A 20502-nucleotide genomic window follows, 5' to 3' on the forward strand; every position below is an offset into this window, starting at 1 on the left:
TGAGGAATCCGCATCCTCCCTTCTCAGCAGGACAAGGAAGGATCCAGCAAAAGGAGAAGCGCCTTCTCCAGGAGGGACACGGGCTCCCGGCGCCACTCTCTAAGCGCCAGGGCATGTCTCTTTCTAAGAGGAGCATGCAAACGGGCTGGACAGTCCCTCCTCTTTTGGCACTTGGAGACAGGCCTAAGCGTCCGGGGCTGGAGGGTCTGGAAAGCCATCTTCTACCTGTTGAACGTAGTGTCCCTGCACAGAGCCCATGTTAACTGCTGATCCAGAGGGCTTCCCACTGGGGCTAGCAGAGCTAGGCCTGAAAAAACCAAAGGAGGGGGTGAGAACACACGCGTCACCACGGAAACGGAGTCCAGCCTCCATCGGAGGACACAGACCCAGCCAGCCAGAACACGGGGCGGGGGGCAGGGGGCGAGGGTGTCGCCACGGGGCCCTGGCGCCTCCAACCCAGTGCAAAGGGGCGCCCCTAAGGGGCGCTGGCCAGGCCCCCACCACGGGCAGGCACTGACCAAAGGACAGATGGCCACCAACCGCCTCTCAGGTATGGGGGGTCTGGACCAACATGATGCTCCAGACAAAAGGGCTATGAGACCTGACACATGAAGGGATTCCCTGGTGGTCCAGTGGTCAGGACTCTGCGTTTCACTGCCGTGGACCTGGGTTTAATCCTTGGTCAGAGAATTAAGATCCCACAAGCTGAGTGCCACAGCAGATACATATGTGTATATATAATTGATGAAATAAATAAAAAATAAAAATGAGCTTAAACTCCAATAGGAGTTAGACTTTAAAAAGAAGGGAGCTCCCCGGTGATCCAGAGGTTAGGACTCGGTGCTCACACTGTTGGGGCCCAGGTTCGACCCCTGGTTGGGGAACTAAGATCCTGCCAGCTACACAGTGTGGCACTCCCCCCCACAAAAAAGGCCTGATACATGAGCTATGCCAAATATCCTTCCAGTCTTCATTTGGGAAGTGGAGGGTAGTGAGTAGCAAAGAATAATACCAAAAGTAATAAAAATGTAAATCACCTCTCTATATGTGTTCCACTGACAGACAACTAGCTCCAAGGATGTTAATTAATCAGGTGCTGTGTACAAAAAGGGTCTCCCTGGTGGCTCAGTGGTCAAGAATCCACCTGCCAACGCAGGAAATGCGGCCTCGATCCCTATGTAGGGATGATCCCTTGGAGAAGGAAATAGCAACCCACTCCAGTATTCTTGCCTAGGAAATCCCATGTACAGAGGAACCTGGTGGGCTATATAGGCCATGAAGCCACAGAGTCGGACACCACTTAGCAACTAAACATGTGGAAAAGGATTCTGTGGTCAAAGGTCATGAGAAGAGCTCAACAAGACCCCCTGAGGGCCAGGGGAATGCAGGCCCTCTGCTGAGGTGCACCGTGACTCCCCAGCAAGCCCTCCTGGGCTCACATGCTGCCCTCCCCACAAGTATCTGGTCAAGTAACCCTTCTTTGACAGGGCATGCATCCGAAGCCCTGTCTCCAGAAAATTTGGGTAACACTGCACTGTAAACCACTCCCATTCTCCCAACCCCACTAAGACACCAACAAAGGCGACCCAGCTACGCTCGTCTTTTCTAAGCATTCTCCCAAGAGCAGAGCTGCTGCTGCCGCGCCAACAGTGAACGGACACAGGTGGCTCTTGTTGTGTGAGCGTGCCTCTTCCAGGTCTGCCTCCAAGGCAGGCTCTCCAATCAGATGGGGGTGAAACCAGCCTGTGGCAGCAGGGGGATCTGTTTGTGCCTGATCCCAATCAAACTCACTGTTTGCTGCTGCTGCCCATATATACTTTTTACAGGTTTGTAGTTCGGCCTATATGAAAAATATGCTTGAAAACAACAAACAGAAAAAAAGTCAAGCCAAGAGAGTGAAAATAAGAACAGGAAAGATAATGAAACAGGGGCAATTGACAAAAACCCCTTTCTCAGGAACTGCAGCTGGAGAAGGACTGATGTGAAGGAGGGCAATTTGGCCTCCACGCTCCGGGTCGGGGGGGCAGGCAGCTAGCTGTGTGGGGGGTGAGCTCAGCCACAGCTATGCGGTCACCTCACACAGGCACTGCAGGTCGCGCACACCTGTGTTCCTCAAGGGCAAACAGGAGGGAATTCCAGGAACCTTCCACGGTTAACAAGAGTCAACCGTGCCAACCCCTGGGCCAGACCCCAGAGTGTGGGGCCTTCCCAGTCGGTGCAAAAACTGTCACAACTGGATGCTGCCTAACTTTCTAACATACTAAGAACCACTGACGCTTGAACAACTGCACGGTGTCCACTTACACGTGGATTTTTTTCAATATACACGTACTACACAACCCACAGTTGGCTGAATCCTCAAATATGGAACCGTGGATACAAACGGCTGTGAAGTTATACTTGACTTCTCAACCACGTGGAAGGTCAGCACCCCTGCCCCCTATATCGTTCAAGGGTCAGCCATAACTCAGTCCATGACTTACATACACCAAGCCCCCTCTGAATCCAGCAAGCGACCTGGGACACTTACTAGAGGTGGAGGCGGATCCAGAAGAGGTTCACTCATTCCCACGAGCCCAGAGCAGCAGCAAGCCCTGGTTGGTCAGAAGCCCATGGGGGACATGTGGCCCCGGGAGAGGATCCCTGCTCCAGAGTGTGCACCCCCCATGCCAATGAGTCTTTTATGAAGAATCTGGTGAGAAGGCTGCTAGTAGCCAGGGTCGGCCCTGATGTTACGGTAACATCAGCCTTTCCTTTCCCTATCTCTCCACAAAGTTCTCCGGCATCAGGACAGTTTATGATAATGATTAAAAGCAGAACCATCCCCAAGTCTCCTGCATCCCCGCACTGCAGCTTCCTGGTGACAGGTGGGCTGACAAAGGCGACCCCGCCTCAGCGCCCTGCCTTCGCCCTGCTCTCCCAAGGCCCATGATTGCACCTTGAGGGCTCGCTGTGAGCACCCAACCCCAGGGTGGCGCTTTACCTGTAGGTCTGCGGTGACGGCACGGAGCCTCCTGAAGGAACATTCTGTTTACTGTCGGCAAAGTGGAAGCCCTTCATCTCCATCTGAGAGGACTAGAGTCACCAGGAAGGGAAGTGACAAGAGTCATAGGAGGGACCTGGGGACAGCTGCCCCCACACCACCACCCTGGGCGGAGCTGGGGCTGCGGGGTGGGGGGTGGGGGTGCCACAAGATGGGGAGATGGACTGGGCACCACCCTGAGGCCACCCTCTGTGGGACCCTGGAGCTGGCAGGGACTTTGGCCCCCGGACCTCAGCAGCAGCCCCCAAGGCCCTCCTGATCCACGCTCCCAGGCCTGTCCATGCTATTAGTGACATGTGAGCTCCTGCCTTGGGACCAAGAGGACTTTGCAGAGAGCAGGAAGCCAGCCATCTGGAGAGGACCAGAGCCCCCACGGTGCACAACAGCTGTGGCTCCTGACTTACCAGGAGGTCCCCCAAGGCCAGGACACCCCCCAGCATCCAAGGGTCACAGCAATACGGGGTGAGCCTCACCTCTCTGCTGGTGTTGAGGACCGAAGGCTGGGACGCGGGGCCGAGGATCCTGCGGGGGGCCCCAACTGAGAGGCTCTGCGCCTGGGGCAGCTGGATGGACTGTGGCAGGAGCAGGGGCTGCTGCCCGGAGCCATATCGGGGCAGAGGCAGCTGGGAGCCAGGCAGGGGCATGGTCAGCTGCCGGACAAGGGGCACAGTCAGGAGGACGGCACGCATGTCTGAGAACAAGCCCATGTCGCACTTCAGGGTCTCATTCCAGAGAAGGAAGCAAGGCCCTCCCCCAGCAGGACAGATTCTCGACAGACCACAGCAGAAATCACCCTAATTTTACACTCTCAGGACAGCAGGAGAAAAGAACCACAGGCTGGCTGTGGGGGTCGAGGGAAGGGAGAGAAAGGTCAGCGAGGCCCAGAGACCTCCTAAGTAGTGACCCAGCGAGTCCCCCAAAGAGGGGAGCTGGAGAGCAAAGGTATCTTTGTGCCTTCTGTGGCACAAAAAGGCAGAAGTCCTTTATGCTTTGCCTCCAAAGGGGACAAAAAACCACTGGGGTCTGGGGCATAGGGTTCCCAGTGTCTTTGGATCCTTCTGAAGCTTGTTATGACAGGACGAAGCGGGGACCACCAGGCCCAAGGGAAAGCTCCTAAAGGCTGGAATGAGCTGTGAGAGAGCAAGGAAGTGGGTCACGAGACCCTCAGGAGGGGCCGGGGGCCACCATGTGTCGTCTCTGTCACGGTCCTCTTCACCTCCCTGCTCAATGACTGAGCCCACAGAGGAGGGTCAGAAGGATCCATTGGAACTGCATCACTGAGACGAGTGGCAGTCACACGTACCCTGAGCAGAGTCTTGATGGGGGTGAGGGTGGGAGCGGGGTAGACAGGATGAGAAAGGCCCAGACTCTGAATACCTTTCAGAGGTATAGCTGACAGAATGGGCTTAAGCATCAGTAGGGGCTTGGGGGGAACAGGAACCCAAAGGTGACCCTGCTGGACATGAAGTTTGCTTCCCTTAAGTTTGAGATACTCTGAGTTGTGAGCAGAAATGGCAGGCAGCCCACTGGGTCTGAGTTCAAACCAAGAGACAGGTCTGGACTAAAGACAGAACCAGGAAGAGCTGCGCTGGGATGAGGCTCAGAAGCACAGGTCTAGACAGAGCCCAAGAGGCACAATGACTTACTGCCAGGGGAGGCGAGGAGGAAACAGCAGAGGAGACGGAGGAAGAGGAGGGTGGAAAACCAGGGGCAGCGTCCTCATGGCCCAGCAAGCATGACCCCTGGGTCAGATGCTACTGACCGGTCAGGAGGAGGAGGATGAAGATCAGGTTCAGTAACGTGGAGTGGGCTATACCCTTAAAGGGTTTCCTTTTTAGAAGAGGAAGGCAGGGTTGCCTGGGGATGCGGCTGCACGGTGGAAGACCCTCATGGCCAGGGGTGGCAGGCACTGACGTGTGCTAGGGCAGCACACCCGGGTGGGTGAGGACGGCTGCCGCCGTTGCCCCAGGGCCCCTCCCGGCCTTCAGAGCCGTTGTGCTGGGAGCTTGTAGATGGTCTCTTCCTGGTTACGACACATGGTGAACACAGGAGGCACCATTAAGATGGGGGAGAAGGCAATGAAGAGGTGAGCCACCAAGACCACCAGAAACTGTGCGTCCAGGGAGGCTGTGCATCGGGTGGGAGGGCCCTGTGTGAGTGCAGGGGGCTGTCTGGAGAGGTCTGTATTCAGTCTGAATCCAGCCACCGGGAACTGTGCGTGCAGCGGGCTGTGCATCATGTGGGGAGGGCCCTGTGTCTGTGGAGGGCCGTCTGGAGGGTCTGTATATAGCCTAACTCCATCCACAGGCAGAAGCAGGGACAGGCCAGGGTTTAACCTGGGTGAACAGAGGTGAAGGTGGGAAGCTGAGTGCAAATGACAAGGAGGCGGGGAATTCCCTGGTGGTCCAGTGGTTAGGACTCCACGCTTCCACTGCAGACTACACAGGTTCAATCCCTGGTCAGAGAACTAAGATCCTACAGGCCATGGTGCACCCCATCCCACACGCAGTAGGGAAGTAGGAGGAAGTGTTAAAAAGTGGTTGGAGATAGTTGGTCACTAGAGGGAGGGGGTGAAAAAGTTCAAGGTGGTGACTGGGTAGGACCCTTAAGCCCAAGACAATGGGAGAGGTGCAGCTGCGGGCAGGGACCAGTCCAGACCCTGGACTGGTGAGCGGAGCACTGGGGGTGCGAAGGCTGCGGGAGGGTCATCCACAGAGATGCCCGCCCTGCCGAGAACCACACGGGAATGGAGCTGAAGACCGAGCCAGGGGCCAAAGGGAGCGAGTGACCCTCAGAACAGGCCAGTGTGCCCACAGGCCAGGGGCCAGGGGGACGCGGAACCAGAGATCCTGTCACCTGGTGCTTGCAGCACATGGAGGGTGGCGGTGGGGCCAGGGTTAGCGGGTCTAGAAGCATGAGTGAGCACGAGAGAGGACACTCAGCACCCCTGAGCCCGCGTAGGGGGAGAGGCTGCAGGAGAAGCCAGGTCTCAGGGCTGTTCATGAGGGGTGCAGGAGCCGGCCCAGGCCTGAGCCGAGGCACCAATCACAGCGGCCACAAGCCACATGGAAGCCAGGGAACATCAACAAGCAGATATGAGGGAAAAGGGTCACGAAGAAAAGAGACCTGGGGCTTGGAAGTGGGCATGACTGAATTCCTGACCTGCGGGAGCTGGGAGTCCAACATCTGGGAGGCGCCGAGCCCGGCCGCCTGGCTGAGCGGACCCTCGTAGACCAGGGCCTGGCTCCCACTCATGGGCTGGTAGGGCGAGCCGGACTGGGGCTTCACCATCTCCAGGGGCTGCATGCCTGGGAACGCTGAGTAGGGGGCCTTCAAGGCTGTGCCTCCGGAAAGGATCATGGTGCTGGGCGGTGACAGGCTGGGGTGCATATACACCTGAGACCTGCGAAAGCCAGACGGACGGTCGGGTCATGCACGCAGCTGCACCAGCTGGTCTCACCTGGTCTCACCTCAGACCCCAGAGCGCTCACTCCCATTCGGGCTCTTGGTTCAGCCCCAGGGTTTCTGACTCAGAAGCCTGGGATGGGGCCTGAGAACCTGCATTTACAACAAGCTCCTAGACGCTGCTACTGCTGCTAGTCTAGGGACCCCAGTTTGAACATCACCATATTAAGTAGACACACAGGCTGTATGAGACACAGGAAAACCTGTGACGCGAAAAGCATAGGACAAACACACTGAGCGCGCGGGCTAGGGACAGCAAGGAGGGAGAGCAGGCAGGGGGGCAGGAGGACACGGGGACAAAAGACAAGGCTGGGCCCGCGGCCTCTCCCATGGCACAGCTCACCCCCAACCCCCAGCCCCTGTGGACCAAGGGACCAGCCCCAGAGGCTGTGAAGGTCGGAAGCCCTGGGGGCAAGCCGCCAAGCCCCCCAAACCCAGGCATCTCACCTGAAGGGCTGTAAGGAGCTGAAGATCTCCTGAGACTGGGAGACGGGCAGCCCGCCCCTCAGTCCCAGCTGGGCTTGCGCTTGCAGAGACGTGTGAAGGGAAATTGGTATCTGCTGGGCAGCAGCAGCCTGCAGGCGGGAGGCGGGCGGTCACCGCACTGCCTGGCAAGCTGCTTCTCACAGCCCGCCACCGGCACCCCCTCGCCCCCACCCCGGTCCTTCTCCCTGGGGCAGCCAACACCGCCCTCAATGCGAACTCAACACAGCCTGCCTGTGCTTCCTTCCTTCTCGGGAGTGAGCAGAGAACTGGCAGCAGCCCCAACCGTCCCTACACTGGACCCTGCACGGCGGGACGAACGAGCCCGAGCTCCATGACCAACGGAGGCAGGTTCAGAAACCCAACAGTGGATGGAAAACGCCAAGGACAGAGGAATACGTGCAGTATGACCCAGTCACGAGACCTTGCAGAACCACACGACATAATGTATAAGAATACACTCTGAAAAGACTAGGACGGGCCGTGTCCTCTGCTCCTGGGGCAGCGCTTCACCCTGGTTTCTGCAGGCACAGGACCCCCGTGGAAGGCCCAGCACCAGCTTCAGGAGGAGACTCCCACACGCAGCCCCTGGCAGCACAGCCGTGTGCCCACTGTGCATGAACACAGACACCTGCTCACTTCTACAACTACCTCTTTCTAACGCATCCATGCCTGCGAGTCTAGGCCTTTCTTCTCTTCATCAGAAGGATACCTGATCACCAAAGAGAATTCCATTTCAGTGAATTCCCCAGCTAGGGTGCAGGAAGGAGAGCGTCAAGAAAGGAAAGCTAAGTGGTCCAGAGCACTCAGCTCCGTCCCTCCTCCTCAGCTCTCACGTGTTCACTCAGTAAACACTGACTGGCTGCCGTAACATGCCAGGTATGGGGCAGTAACGTGAGGGGTGCAAAACACGAGACAGGCCATGAACAGGTACATGAATCAGCCAAACACACCCTGTGCCGCACCCTCCCCCATATCCCGGGATCACCTGTCTCGCTGGCATCACCTGTTGGTAACTCTGCTGCTGAGGTATGGTCTGAGGAACCAGTCGGGGCTGACTTGCAAACACATGGCCGTCCAGGTAGAGAGGTGGCAGGTGGTTGCCTGGAAAAAGAATTGGAGGCAGGGGAACAGGATCAAATCTCACTGTCCCAGAAGGTCCCACTAAGCAGTGGGGGAGGGAACGTGGCAGAGCTGGCCCTGGGCTCCTGTGCAGCCTGTGGGGAGGGGCCGCTCCAGCCGGCCTCCCCTCTCACCGCCCGCCCCACACGCCCAGGAAGGGCTCGGTCATCAAGGAGGCTGCCATGGTCTCTCAGTTACGGTCCTCTTCATCTCCCTGCTATTGAGTCCACAGTGGAGGGTCAGAAGGATCTATTGGAGTCGCATCCCTGAGACGCTGGCAGCTGGGCCCCCTGAACCCCACGGGCTCCTTCGGGCACCGACACCATGATGAGGACAGTGGCAATTGGGGTAAAACCGGCTCCCACTCATTGAGGCTCAGCGGATAGAAAACCCTTCCCAGGTGTGCGCTCATCTCATTGGCGTGGTGACCCCACACCCGGCCATCACGACCCTGTGCTATTTCACAGAGGAGGGGGGAAAAGCTCAGACAGCGGCCCACGCGACAGAGTCTCTGCTGGGGCCTCTCTCCAAGAGGTGAGAGAGCCCTGCCAAAGTCACAGAGTCCTGTTGCCTCCCAGGGTTGGAAGCCGAGAGCATCAAGTGCCAGAGACTGGAGCACGCAGGAACCCATGGCCCCCAGCTAGGAACACGCTCCTTAGGTCAAGGCAGGGGGTGCTCAGGGCTACGATCCCTGTGTTTCCCTTGAGGGAATGAAGAAGCATCCCTGAGCTGGACCAGGGGAGAGGTACCTGGAAGGGATGCAGAAGGTGCGACCGAGGCCACGGGCACGGGGGGCATGGAGACGCCGCCAAAGGAGCTATAGCTGACCCCGCTGGAGGCCCCCCCGGAGGATGGGGGCTGCAAGCCTGAGCCAGCGCCTCCTGGCGAGCTCTGCTCCGGCAAGCTGGGCGAGTTTTCCCAAGCCTTGCGCGCAGACTCCATCTTTGGAAGCAAGGAGGTCGGGGGAGATGGAAGTTACCACCCGGAAGGCAGCAGGTGGCACAAAGCTAAGCCCTGAGGTCGGGGGAGGGGGTGTAGTGGGGTGGGGTCTGCTTGCTCTTGCCCCCTCACAAGCTGGGCCCCGAGTTACCTTCAGAGTGAGGTCGGCAGTGGGGAAGGACATGTGGGAGAGGCCGATGGCCCTCTGGATGTGGTGGTCCCGCCGCAGGATGGGGATGCTGGGGGCCAGCCCGGCCTGGAGGGAAGGACACGGTAGGACCCCTGCAGGCGGAAGAGCCACACCTCTCCTGCCTGGACCCAGCCTTCCAACAGGGCCGCCGTGTTTCGGCAACAGAAGCACGGCTGGCAGCCAGCATGCAGGCCCCACTGCAAGGCGTGGAGGTCCCAGTTCCTGTCTCAGCCCCTTCCCCCAAACCGTGAAAGAGGCCCTGGAAATACGGTCAGAAATATAGCGCTAGATCCCTTTCCTGCCGTGCCCAGCGCCCACCTGCAGGTCACAGGATTTCTGAGAAACCGCAGGGTAAAGAAACTTGTTTATTTAGTACAGCATCCTCAAACGTGTGTGACCGTGGAACAGGGAAAGTTTTGAATCACAAAATGCCAAATACACCAGACCTTAGGAGCTATACCACTCCATTTTAAGTTCATAAAACCAGGGCGTGGAACAACTTGCCATGGGCATGTAACTAGAAACGGCACCAAGACACAAACCAACCAGCCCAACCCCAGAGCCACGCTGACGAGGCTCTCTTCGCCCGCCTGCTGGCACAGGGACCACAAAACTGGGTAGCAGAAGCATAGACTTACATTACTGGCCAATGCGTCCTGAAGCTTGACAACTGGATTCCCTGCGGGACCAGAGGCAGAGCCGGGCTGCAAGCTGAAATCAGAGTCCTGGGGAAGAAAAAAAGGGGAGCAAAGCCCTCAGAAATCACCTTGGCTCACCTTTTGGCAGAGACACACACGAAATAGACCCATAGCCTCAGCAACTCAAAATACCCAGTGTGGGACTTCCCTGGTGGTCCAGGGGGCTCGGATTCGAACCCTGGTCAGGGAATTAGATCCCATATGCCGCAACTAAGATCAAAGACTCCATGTGATGCAACCAAGACCTAGCACAACCACACACATAAACACGCAGTATTCACCACGCGAACAAAACAGCCAGCTGCTCCCCGACAGCCCCTAAGCAAGGTGGCCATCCCCTTCTCTGCCTGGCTTCCTGCTTGGTCTGAGAACCTGCCTGGCATTGGCAGGGAGACGGGACCAGCCCACAGCAGCTCCTCACCCGCGATGCCACCCCACAACATCCCTTGGAGTGCTGCCAGCACCTACCACCCTGCACCTCCAGGAAAGGCCCCTCCTTCCTCTTCAAGAACCAAAAATGGGGGTTGGGGAGGTGGGTAGAAGAAACACTTCAAGCCTCACCTTCGGATTGACTCCAAATTCAATGGGTGGCACTGGCAGCACAGAGTCCACGTGAATCTCCACCCCGTTAACAGGGGGAACCACAGCCCCCTGCAGCCGTTCGGCCCCCTCGGAGCCCTTTCTGTTTTTCAGAGAGCGCTCATTGCCGATGGGTCCTGGTCTGTGCTCCTTGCTCTGTCCCGAGCCTTGTTCTGAATCCTTGACAGAAAAGCAAACAGGCTGAGACACACAGCCTGGAGTGACCCTGACCTCTAGCTTCCAAGGAACCGGGAGCCGGAAAAGACAAAAGACACCAGCCCTTCTGCCTAGCCTGGCCCCTGAGAGCCAGGCTCCAGGTTACCTTTGGCTCTGACTGCTTTTGAGTCTGCTCCTTGTGGCCATCGGCCTTGGGCTCCAGGCCGGGCCCGCTTGCCTCCTCGGGCTTCAGGGTGCCATATGGGGAGCTGCGCTGCGAGGAGGTCGCTGAGGACTCTCGGGACTCGGCGCTCAGGTCAACACCGCTGTCTCCCTGGCTGCTCTTAAAGCCCTGCTGTACAGGACACATGGTCAGTCAGCACCTGAGTCCCGCAGAGCGAGACCTGGCGCATGGCATGTCTCCCAGCCCGAGCCCGTGATCCCCGGCACATGGTGGGCCCTGCACTTGTGAGCATGGCCAGATGCCAAGGACCCAGGGTGGATACTCCCTGACCATCCCCTCTTTCTCCCTCCCACACACCTGAAAGCAAGACTGGAGACCAGCGATGAGCCAGGCTCACCCCCTGGCCAGGGACAACCTGGGCGGGCAGTTGGGACAGCCCTGGACTGTGAGCACACGCTTGGTGCCTGGGGGCCACTCACCTCAGCAGAGCCAGGCTCGGTGCTGGTGAAGGCAGTGGCAGCTTTGGTCCAGGAGTCACTGGTCGAGGACTGAAGGGGGAGGGCTGCCGAGGAGGAAGACAAAGTCAGGACATCAAAGAGGAACCACCAAGCCAGAGACATGACCACGGGCAGCTCACACAAACTCAAACCACTGCCCTCCACAGTCGTGACACCTTCACTCGACTTCCCAGCGTCCCCAGAAACATCTCCATAAACGAGCTTCCTGAGATTTTATAGACGATGCGCTCCAGGTAAACACACCAGCAACTTCTCACTCATAGGGATTAGAATTCCGTATTACTACCTCTGCTATGGTAAAGCTTTCTCCACATAAGCCAATTATTTAATTCTACAAAGTGGCACCTCTCTACAAGTCTTTGAACGAGTCAAGCTGATTATTACTCAACTGTTGTCAGCCGAACCATTCTTAAGAATCCAACAGAAGTCATGGACCCTGTCTGTGTGCACAAAACCTCCCAAGCTCTTTTCCAAGATCCAGGGCCCTTCTAAAGGGATCCACACACCCCTGGTCTGAGCAACCACGAGACATTGCACAATCCAGGAGGGAAAGCCTTGATAGCCAAGGGCAACTCCTGAGTTGGTCCATCATGCTTGACCAAGCTGGAAGGTATGTATTTTTGGACATTTACGCTGCGACACCTACCACTCTCACAAAACCAAACTGACTGACGCCAAAATTTACTAAAAGGCTATTGTACTTTCAATCAGAATTGACAGTTTCCTAATATTACACTGAAATGTGTTAGAATCAAGGTTTTAATCAGAAACATGAAGACGGGCCGTGTGGTAAAACTAAGAGAATCAGGCTCAGAACCCAGGCTCTTGGGTATCTGTCACGTGGCTCCGGGGTTGTCACTTCACTCTGGAAGCCTCAGCTGCTCTGAATAAAAGAGCTAGCAATGGATGATTTCACCAAGTTCCTGCTGCCCACCCTGCAGGGCCTTGCCCAAAGCAGGAATTCAAGAACAATCTGCTCAATTAAAATGGTTTTGTATTTTAAAATGAAAGATTACCAGAAAAATACCACTGGATAAGAAATTCTTTTAACTTTAGGAAAACAGATTTTCTATAAATTAAGGGCCACCCTAGTCTGGTTTCAAGTCTAAGACAGCATTTGGGGAGGAGTTGACAGAAACCTCCTTCTGGCAAGGAAAGGGCGCACAGCACAGACAGGATAGCTCTGGACTCCCGTTCTCCCAAATAGTCGTCTGCTGCTCGCCCTCGAGGTAAGAAGGAAGGATAACTGACATTGGCAACAGTCAAACCAACTCCTGAGAGACCTCAGCCAGGCAGGGAAACTCTTATCTGCTCAGAGGCTGCAGCAGCACATGGCACTCAGACGGCATTAACCCCAGACTTGGCAGAGGCAGCCAGGAGACAGGCAGTGCTGTGCCTATGCTCATGACCCCAAGGCAGAATCCTCCCTGAGAAGGGCCCAAAGCCTGGGAGGCAGCCCGAGCCTCCGAGTCTGAACACAAGCTCTCACCCTGGCTGCTGCTCTCCCAGATCTCGGTGCCCAGGCTGCTGCCAGGCACAGGCCCGTCGCCCTGCTCCAGGCACAAGTTATTCTGCTTCTTCGCAAACCGAGGAGGAATTCGAGAGGAAAGACTTCGGCCTTTGACAGGAACCTACGGAGAAGAGGGTGATATGGTCCAGCCTCGATGGCAGACATGAAAAATGAGGTCCCTGCCAGAAGATGACCGTGGGCTCCAAAACCACACCTGGAAACCGCTCCAGAGAATTCACCAACCGTCAGTTAAGACCTCAACCACATGGGAACTGCAGTCCCGACCAAACCACCCCTGCAAGTGCCCAGTGGGCTAAGATCTGAGACCACAGTAGGAGTAGGCTGGACTTCTGGAGCTAACAGAGGTCTGTGTCCTGCTCAGCCTGTTTCAGTTGGTGTCACCAAGGATCAGTAACCCTCTGAGAGCAGGGAAATCACACCATCTACCCCACGGAGCACAGTAACAGTGGGCCCTGGGAGGCAGCTCCTGCTTACAAGCATGCCTTTCTCTCCCAACCCAGGCCAAATTCAGAACACTCTGATGTCACAGGCTACAGGTGTCCCTGTGTCCCATCCCTGCGCCCCCTCACAGCGCACCGTACCTGCACGGCTTGCTCCTTCTTTCTCCTCTCCTCCTCCAGCAGGCGGCGCTGCTTCTTGGTCAGGACCTCAATGAAGCCTTCGCCCACCAGAGAGCCCACCTCACTCTCCTCCCCAGGGCTGGATCCGCAATTTTCAATGATGGCGTCTAAACCAAGATTCACAAGGAAGGGCAATGGTTCCATTTACTGAAAGCTAAGGATAACCTAACCCTACAGACACCTGATACTTAAGCACTGAGTCAGCTCAAAAGGCCAGGCGCTTAGCTGGCTTCGGCCTCAGCATATTCATCATCATCAGGATCTAGGAAACCCAGCGAGGATTTCCACACCCTTCTCACAACCCTGCAATGCACTGTTACTTCAAATCAAGCAGGCCACAGCTAAGAAAACAGGCCTCAGAGACACACACACCGAAGTCCCAGCTCCACTCCTAACCAGCTGTGAGACCCTAGACAAACCACTCAGCTTCTCTGGGGCTCAGCTTCCCATCTGTAAAACTAAGACACTGCAGGGCTGTTATGGGAGTGCAGCAGGGCTGTGAGAAACACGAGGGCAGGAATCCTTCCTGTTTTGCTCTTCACCCAGTACGTGCCCAGAACCTAAGATATTCAGCGAAAGGGCAAACTCAGCAACCCATGGCGGTGGCCATGGCCCACCCCCCCCACCCGCCATTTTGCCTGGATCCTTCTTCCCCTGAAGAGGTGAGCTGACACTCACGTCCGTAGTTCAGGTCAAATGGTTTCATGGTCTCTCCCTGCTCGCCTGACCTCTGGGCAGCCAGCTTGGCCTCCTTCTCTGCCTTCTCACAGGAGGCTTCGGTGACGTCAGAGGCAGCATGGGCTGCCCGCTCCAGGGTGTAGTGGCCGCTTCCACCGCCGCAGCCAAGACCTCCAGGCAAGGCCTCGTCTGGGGACCTAGAGAGGAAGGAGGATCTCATCAGCTCAGGAGTGGCCCAGGAAGAAGCCACATACACAGCCAGCATACACCCAAGCTCAGCCCTCGTCTCTGTCATTTCCTCCTGCTGTCCCCTCCCCCAGCAGAAGGGGTGACTGGTTACACACTGTCGCAAGCCCGGGGGAAGGCCGTCCCAGACCACTGCTCCAGCAAAGCCCCTGGGGAAGCTGCTCTGTCCTCACCCCCTCTCCTGGCTAGTACTCCTGTCCTTTCCCTTTGCCTACCACACCCAGTAGGGCTACAGAAAAGAGATAAGGGGCAAGGCTTAGAACTGGGCCGCAGAGGGAGCTCAGGCCTCGCTCCACAGCCAGTCCCCTGGGGCAGAAACCAGAAGGAAAGTCAGGTCTTGGCATCTGGGGCCTAGAAAGCTCCTCTAGAACCACACCAACAAGAACCCACATTCTCCTGTGGCGCCTTGTTCAGAGATACAAGTGAACTTCAGGCCAGGCATCTGTGCCCTGAACTCTTGAGGAGGCTGGGAAGCAGGATAATTGTCTTCCTTGGCACCTGGGCCGGAACTGCATCAGAGATGCGGGCTGCACGGGCTCTGCCCCTATCCTGATACTGGGCCAGCTGTGGGCAGCAAGCAGACACCGAGCACAAGGCACCCACCCCAATGCCTCTGAGTCTGAAGAGGCACCCTTTGGGCCTCGAGAGTCACTCACAGCCCCTGCTTACTGCCTGGCTATCACCAAGTGTATGTGGGGGGGAATCCCTGGAGTGGGGTTGCTTGTCTTTTGTGGAAAAGCAAAGGCACTCAGGGAAGATCTCTCTCTGCAGGGCCAGGAGGCCAGCAATGCCCCAGCGGAGAAACTGCCTGGCACAGTTGGGGGCCAAGGAATCTGGGGAACAGACCAATGCTCACCAGGCGCCACGCACAGGGAGCGACCCCAACCCTATGGTGGTGGCCCCTTGGCTGGACTCCGAGAAGACATACAGAGACTGAACCCTTGAGTGGTACTGGGACAGCCACTACAGAGGACTACCGGATGGGGCCTCTAGTCTCGGTTCTGAAGCCACAACAACAATACACACAAGAGAAGCAGACAGTAGGGTAAGAGCCAATGATGGAGGTATTCACACACGATGGCCTTGGCAGGCGGTCGCCCTGGAGCACGAGAGGGAAGGAGTTGGGGCCCTGACACACGGCGGGACGGCATGCGTGAGGTGCTGGAAACACCGGCTAACAAAACCATAGCAACAAAAAAGAACCCAGGACTCTGTTTCTGGTTTACCTTTTGGCTTTCAAAGGTGTCCCATTCTGATGACTTTCATAGCGGGGAGAAGTGTCACTGCCACCTGGCCTAACAGACTTCTCCCCAAACCCTCCCGGCTCCAGCTTCCGGCTCTGCCTGTCCGCCAGGGGTCTCTGGCCCGAGAAGCTCCGCTTGGCCAGCTCCTTCTTCTCGCCTGCGCTCACCCCGGGGGGGCCGCCATCAGCCTGGGGGTCCAGCTCAGGGCCGGACCGCCGCTCCCGCCTCTCGCTGAAGTCGCTGCTCTCGGAGGCCGTCTCCCACTCTTCGTTGGCGTGGTCGGAGGAGTTCTGATAGGCGAGCTCAGGGGACCTGCGGCCCGTGACGCTGCTCCTGTCCCCAGGGCAGGGTCTGGGACGTCCCGGCCACTGGCCGGCCGCCAGAGGTGGCTCGTCCTCTGGCCCCCACAAGCCCAGGGCCTCCCGTTCTTGTCGGAGGCGCCGGAAGCGGGGGGGCTTGTCCTGGCGCGGAGGCCGTCTTCGCCTGAAGGGCCGGTTCTCTACGTTTTCGGAATCTGCTGCGTGGTCATCTTGGAAGAAGGCCCTCTTGTCCTCCACGCGGCCATCCTCGAAGCCACGGGAGCCCAAGGTGTCGGGGCGTCTGTAGGTGTCTGGGATGTAGTCTCTGTCTAAGGGCCGCCGGGCCCCACACGCGTCAGGGGGGCCAGGCTCCTGCCAGGAGGCACCAGGACCCCGGCTGGGCCAAGGGGCCACCTCCTTGGCCGCGAAGGTTCTCCGGCCATACACACAGTTGCTCAGCCGCGGGGGGAGGGTACGCCCGAAGGCCCGGGGGCCTCGGTTCTTGGCCTCAGGCCCACCGTGGTCCTCGGGGTGCATCTTGCCAGACCGCCAGGACTCCCTAAAGTCACCCTTCCTTCCTGTGGCCTCTTCCCGCTCTGGGAGTGCGCCCTCATCCCCAGGCTCTGCGCCTCGCTGCCGCCGCCGCTTAGGAAGTTCCTCATACTCAGAGCCCTCGCTGTGGGTCTCGCTGGCAATCCTCCGCCGGGGCTTGGCCCGGGGGAAGTCATCCGGCGGCCCAAACTCCCGCGGCCCCCGGCCCCGGCCACTCCTCTGGCTGCCGCCGTAGAGGCCCCTTGCCCCAAGGACACCCCCGCCACACAGGCCACTACCAGTGGGCCGCCCACGGAAGGTGAACTCTCGGAACCCGCGGCCTCGGCCCCGGGCTGGCCCCCGGCCCCCAAAGGCTTGTTCCTCATCAATAAAGATCCAGTTATTCCTCTTGGTCGGGGGGGTGTGGCTGGCCTCCCTGGAGGGTCTGGCCTCTGGGGCCCCATCAGGCTTGTTGTCCTCCTCGGGACAGCTGGCCTCACGGCCCAAGCTGGCACGGGCTGAGCCCTGGTCCTCTGAGGTGGCCAGGGCCGCATTGGCCAGCGCGGGGTCATTCTCCTGGTCCTCATCCTCAGCCGCCTCATGGACAGGCCCCGTCTCCCGGGCCAGGCGGGTGCTCCCCTCTGCCAGCTCCGGCTTTACCTTCTCAAGCTCCTTCTCCTTGTCCTCCACCTTGAGGGCCTTCAGGACAGGTTTCTTGATGGGGCCAGACCTACGGGTCCTGCCAGTCGGCTCCGGGTGCTGGCTGCCAGTGCCCCGGGTTTCTGGTGTCCACTCAGGCTCCAGAGCCGGTGGCTTGCTCGGGCTCCCTTCCTTCTCCCAGGAGGAGACGCTGAAGGGTGGCTCCTCCCGCGGTACCTCCTTCTCAACCACAGCATCTGGGTCGGCAAGCTTTGACTGGAGGTTCACATCCCAGTCGCCATACTCGGGCTTTTTCTCCGTGGGGGCAAAGTCGGGCTCCAGTGGGGAGCACCTGAGGTTTGGGGTGTGACTCAAATGAGTGCCTGCTTCCTGACCATTTTCTTGGGGTGGAAACAAAAGCTCCTGGCCTACTCTCTGAGAGGAGACACGGGAGTCACAGTCTGCTGGGGCCTTCTTGTCAGAAGCGCTCAAGTACTCCTGCCCTCTCTCCTCAAGGAGCTCGCGCTGGGCACTCACGCCCCCTGACCTTCCGGGGGAGGCAGAGTAAGAGCTTTCACTCCTGAAAAGGAACCAGAAAAATCAGTCAATGTGATTGGAGCCTGGTTCCTGGTTTCCACGCTGAACACAGTTTAAAAAAAAAAAAAAAAAAATTATTATTATTTTTTTTTTAAAAAGAAAAAAGAAAAAACATAGGCACGAACATTCGCTCTATCTTTAAACGGGTCTCAGAGATGCTGGGCCACGGGCTGGTGGTGGGCCCTGGAGTCCAGAGTGATGATCAGTGGCTGGTGGACTCCACGAACAGCTGGGCATCCTCTGGTTCAAACACGCTGGAGCCAGGAAGTCCAAGAAGAGTCTGGGGTGCTGGGCCGGCAGAGCCAGCTCACCTTACTTCCACGGGAAGGAGCCATAACACACGTGCTCAGCCCCACCCCATGGTCCTGGCCCAGGGTTCTGTGGGATTTGCCTCTGACCCCAGGATTCCTCCTGGGCCTTCAGTCACCATCAGAGCCTCTCACATGAAAGCACCCAGCCATCCTCATCTCATTCTCGTTTCCTAGAGCACACTGGTCCCTCCCATGGCGCCCCTTCCCTGAGGGTGGTGCCTCCCGGGACAGGGCCTCCTCCCAGAGCCCATCTCACTGAGGACCGAGACTCCTCTTTCAGCTGCAGGGCAGCAGGACCAAGCATTGCCTCACCTGACATGCATGTCCATGGCCAAACTGTCGCTGGATTTCGGGTGGGGCAGCGAGTAGCCCTTGCTCTGCAACGCCATGTAACCCTCAGGGCTCCACACGGGGGCGGGGTCAATGGCAGTCACCTTCCTTTCTGGCAGTGGGGGCACACAGCTCTGGTCCTCAGAGCGACAGCCAGTCCCACTAAGGGAATCCGGGGGCATTATGGGTTTCATCAATCCTGAAGAAGGCAAACAACCAATCGGTCACCTTGTTCAGCAAGCCATGGGTCGCCCACAGGCCCAGAGGAGACCAGCTGCCCCGACCATCACACAGATGCAGCACCCCACCTGCTTCACGTCATCTGATCACAGAATCTCTGAACACACACAGGCACGCCATCTGAAAGGCCTGTTCAAAGACCCTCGAGGTCCAATCTTAGTTCCCGATGAAGAGCCCCTATGTTGAAGGATATAAAAAACTGGCAAATGGAAACAGGACACAACCAACTAGAGAGTTCATGGCTGGTGGCAGAAAGCTAAGGGGCCAGGCAGCCAGCAGCGGGAGATGCCTGAGGGTCTCTTGCACAGACACAGGGAAGATGAGTTACACTCCAGGGAGCCTACACGTACCAAGAAGCCAGCGTGTCTGCTTCCAAACCCTGCAAGAAGATTCAGAAAGGGGTCTGGGCTTCAGCTATGCTCGTTTCTGTCCCTGAGCTTACAGTGATAATCCACATTCTCTCCAGGGAAGGGGAGAACGGGACACACAGATGACACTCAACTCTTAACTGGCCCGAGGAGACAGGGATAAGCTAACATCTCAGTACAACCAGATACAAACCAGCCTGGGAGATGGCACCCCCTCATTAGGGCCCCTCTGTCCATTTTGACCAGACGGGATGCTGTAGACGACATTAAAGGCCTCCCATTGGGCCAGAGTCTGTGTAGAAAAGAGGGTCTGATTTTTCAGATATTTCACAAAGCTAATTACTGGCCACCAATGTTTCTGTGCCCATTTTTAAAGCTGAGATAATCTGATCAGGAAAATGATTCTGCATCAGGCCAGTGGTTTTATACTTTCTTTCAGCTGTGGATGCTCTGTCCAAAGGTTACCAATATACAACTCCAGCACAAAGGTAGTCTGAGTCATGTGGTGGCGAGGACCCTCTCTGGAATCCTAAAATTATACCCCGTTTACTAAGTATTGATCACAAGGTAGGCAGTACAGCTCAGCACTACACAGACCTATTTTTGGCAATATGGCAGCTCATATTACCTGAAAAAACCTCCTGTCACCAAAACGCTGCACAAAACATTACACATTTCACTTGCAGAGCTCTGCTCCCCAAAACCAGAAAACCCCCAGGAAGCGGAAACCACAGCCAAGGGCAAGAGCCATGGGCCAGAGGCACGAGCCAGGGCTCCTGAAAGGGGACCTAGGGACACATCTGTCAAATGTAGTAACCTACAGCTGTGCTCCTAAATACCACCCCCTCACCCCCAGCCAACAAGAGATGGGGCTTCTCTGCACAAAGCAGAGAGTTACAGCTGAGGTGCTGATTACACAAAGACCCTCAAAGGGCTATGTGTTCAATTAGAAGGCAGACCAGAAAAACCTCACACTCTTTTAGGACAGGGAGATGACTGAGCTAGTGTCCTGGCCAGGGTCAGGTCAGGGAAAACAGTCCCCAGTGAGGAATTCATGGCCACATGCCAGCTTTCACACAGGCCTGGGGGTGGCAGAGTGGAGTTCAGATTTACACCCCTAGAATTCTCCAAAAACTTCCTGAGTTTCAATAAAAGGTAATTCTAGGCTGGCAGATGAAAACACAGAGCCACCCTGGAGGGATATACTCTAAAACCAAGCTATACCTAATCCCCAAGGTAAGAACAGCTCTGCCAGAAATGAACTCATGAGTCAAAACTCCCAGAACATCGTGGGGAAAGCAATCCACCATGAGTCCACGGCAAGTCCACAGGATCATGTACCGTCCCAAAGAATTTTAGAAAACAGATCAAAATGTTAAACACCAGAGAATTAAGGTTTACATGATTAAAAGCAAATAAGAAGGAATTGAAAACTCACAAAAAATACAAGACACAAGGAAAAAAAAAGATTTGAGAGAAAAAGTCTTGTAA

General features: G+C 57.0%; 1 protein-coding gene and 2 non-coding genes across 18 annotated transcripts in view; all 3 read right to left on the reverse strand.

Moving 5' to 3' along the window:
* PRRC2B (proline rich coiled-coil 2B) overlaps positions 1-20502 on the reverse strand; it is an 87255-nt gene that overhangs the window by 5368 nt on the left and 61385 nt on the right. For 6 of the 16 annotated variants that reach the window (XM_088841076.1, XM_088841080.1, XM_088841079.1 and 3 more), the window contains 17 exons: positions 18386-18602; positions 15679-17745; positions 14207-14403; positions 13490-13635; positions 12867-13008; positions 11339-11421; positions 10842-11030; positions 10502-10699; positions 9881-9967; positions 9204-9308; positions 8863-9055; positions 7980-8095; positions 6956-7083; positions 6206-6446; positions 3517-3693; positions 2984-3075; positions 226-307 (listed from right to left, as the gene is read on the reverse strand). In XM_088841076.1, the coding sequence (XP_088697202.1) occupies positions 226-307; positions 2984-3075; positions 3517-3693; positions 6206-6446; positions 6956-7083; positions 7980-8095; positions 8863-9055; positions 9204-9308; positions 9881-9967; positions 10502-10699; positions 10842-11030; positions 11339-11421; positions 12867-13008; positions 13490-13635; positions 14207-14403; positions 15679-17745; positions 18386-18602 (4460 nt within the window). The remainder of the gene's footprint in view (positions 1-225; positions 308-2983; positions 3076-3516; positions 3694-6205; positions 6447-6955; positions 7084-7979; positions 8096-8862; positions 9056-9203; positions 9309-9880; positions 9968-10501; positions 10700-10841; positions 11031-11338; positions 11422-12866; positions 13009-13489; positions 13636-14206; positions 14404-15678; positions 17746-18385; positions 18603-20502) is intronic. The other 10 variants (XM_055400143.2, XM_055400135.2, XM_055400136.2 and 7 more) reach the window with 6 other exon arrangements.
* On the reverse strand, positions 4238-4326 carry LOC129540127 (small nucleolar RNA SNORD62). Its single transcript, XR_008682586.1, has one exon. It is a non-coding gene; the product is annotated as a small nucleolar RNA SNORD62 (small nucleolar RNA).
* LOC129540126 (small nucleolar RNA SNORD62) lies at positions 8300-8385 on the reverse strand. Its single transcript, XR_008682585.1, has one exon. It is a non-coding gene; the product is annotated as a small nucleolar RNA SNORD62 (small nucleolar RNA).

Source organism: Moschus berezovskii, chromosome 11 (assembly GCF_049115385.1).
Source record: "Moschus berezovskii isolate FMDL1 chromosome 11, NW_MosBer_1.0, whole genome shotgun sequence".
In the NCBI taxonomy this organism is placed as follows: Eukaryota; Metazoa; Chordata; class Mammalia; order Artiodactyla; family Moschidae; genus Moschus; species Moschus berezovskii.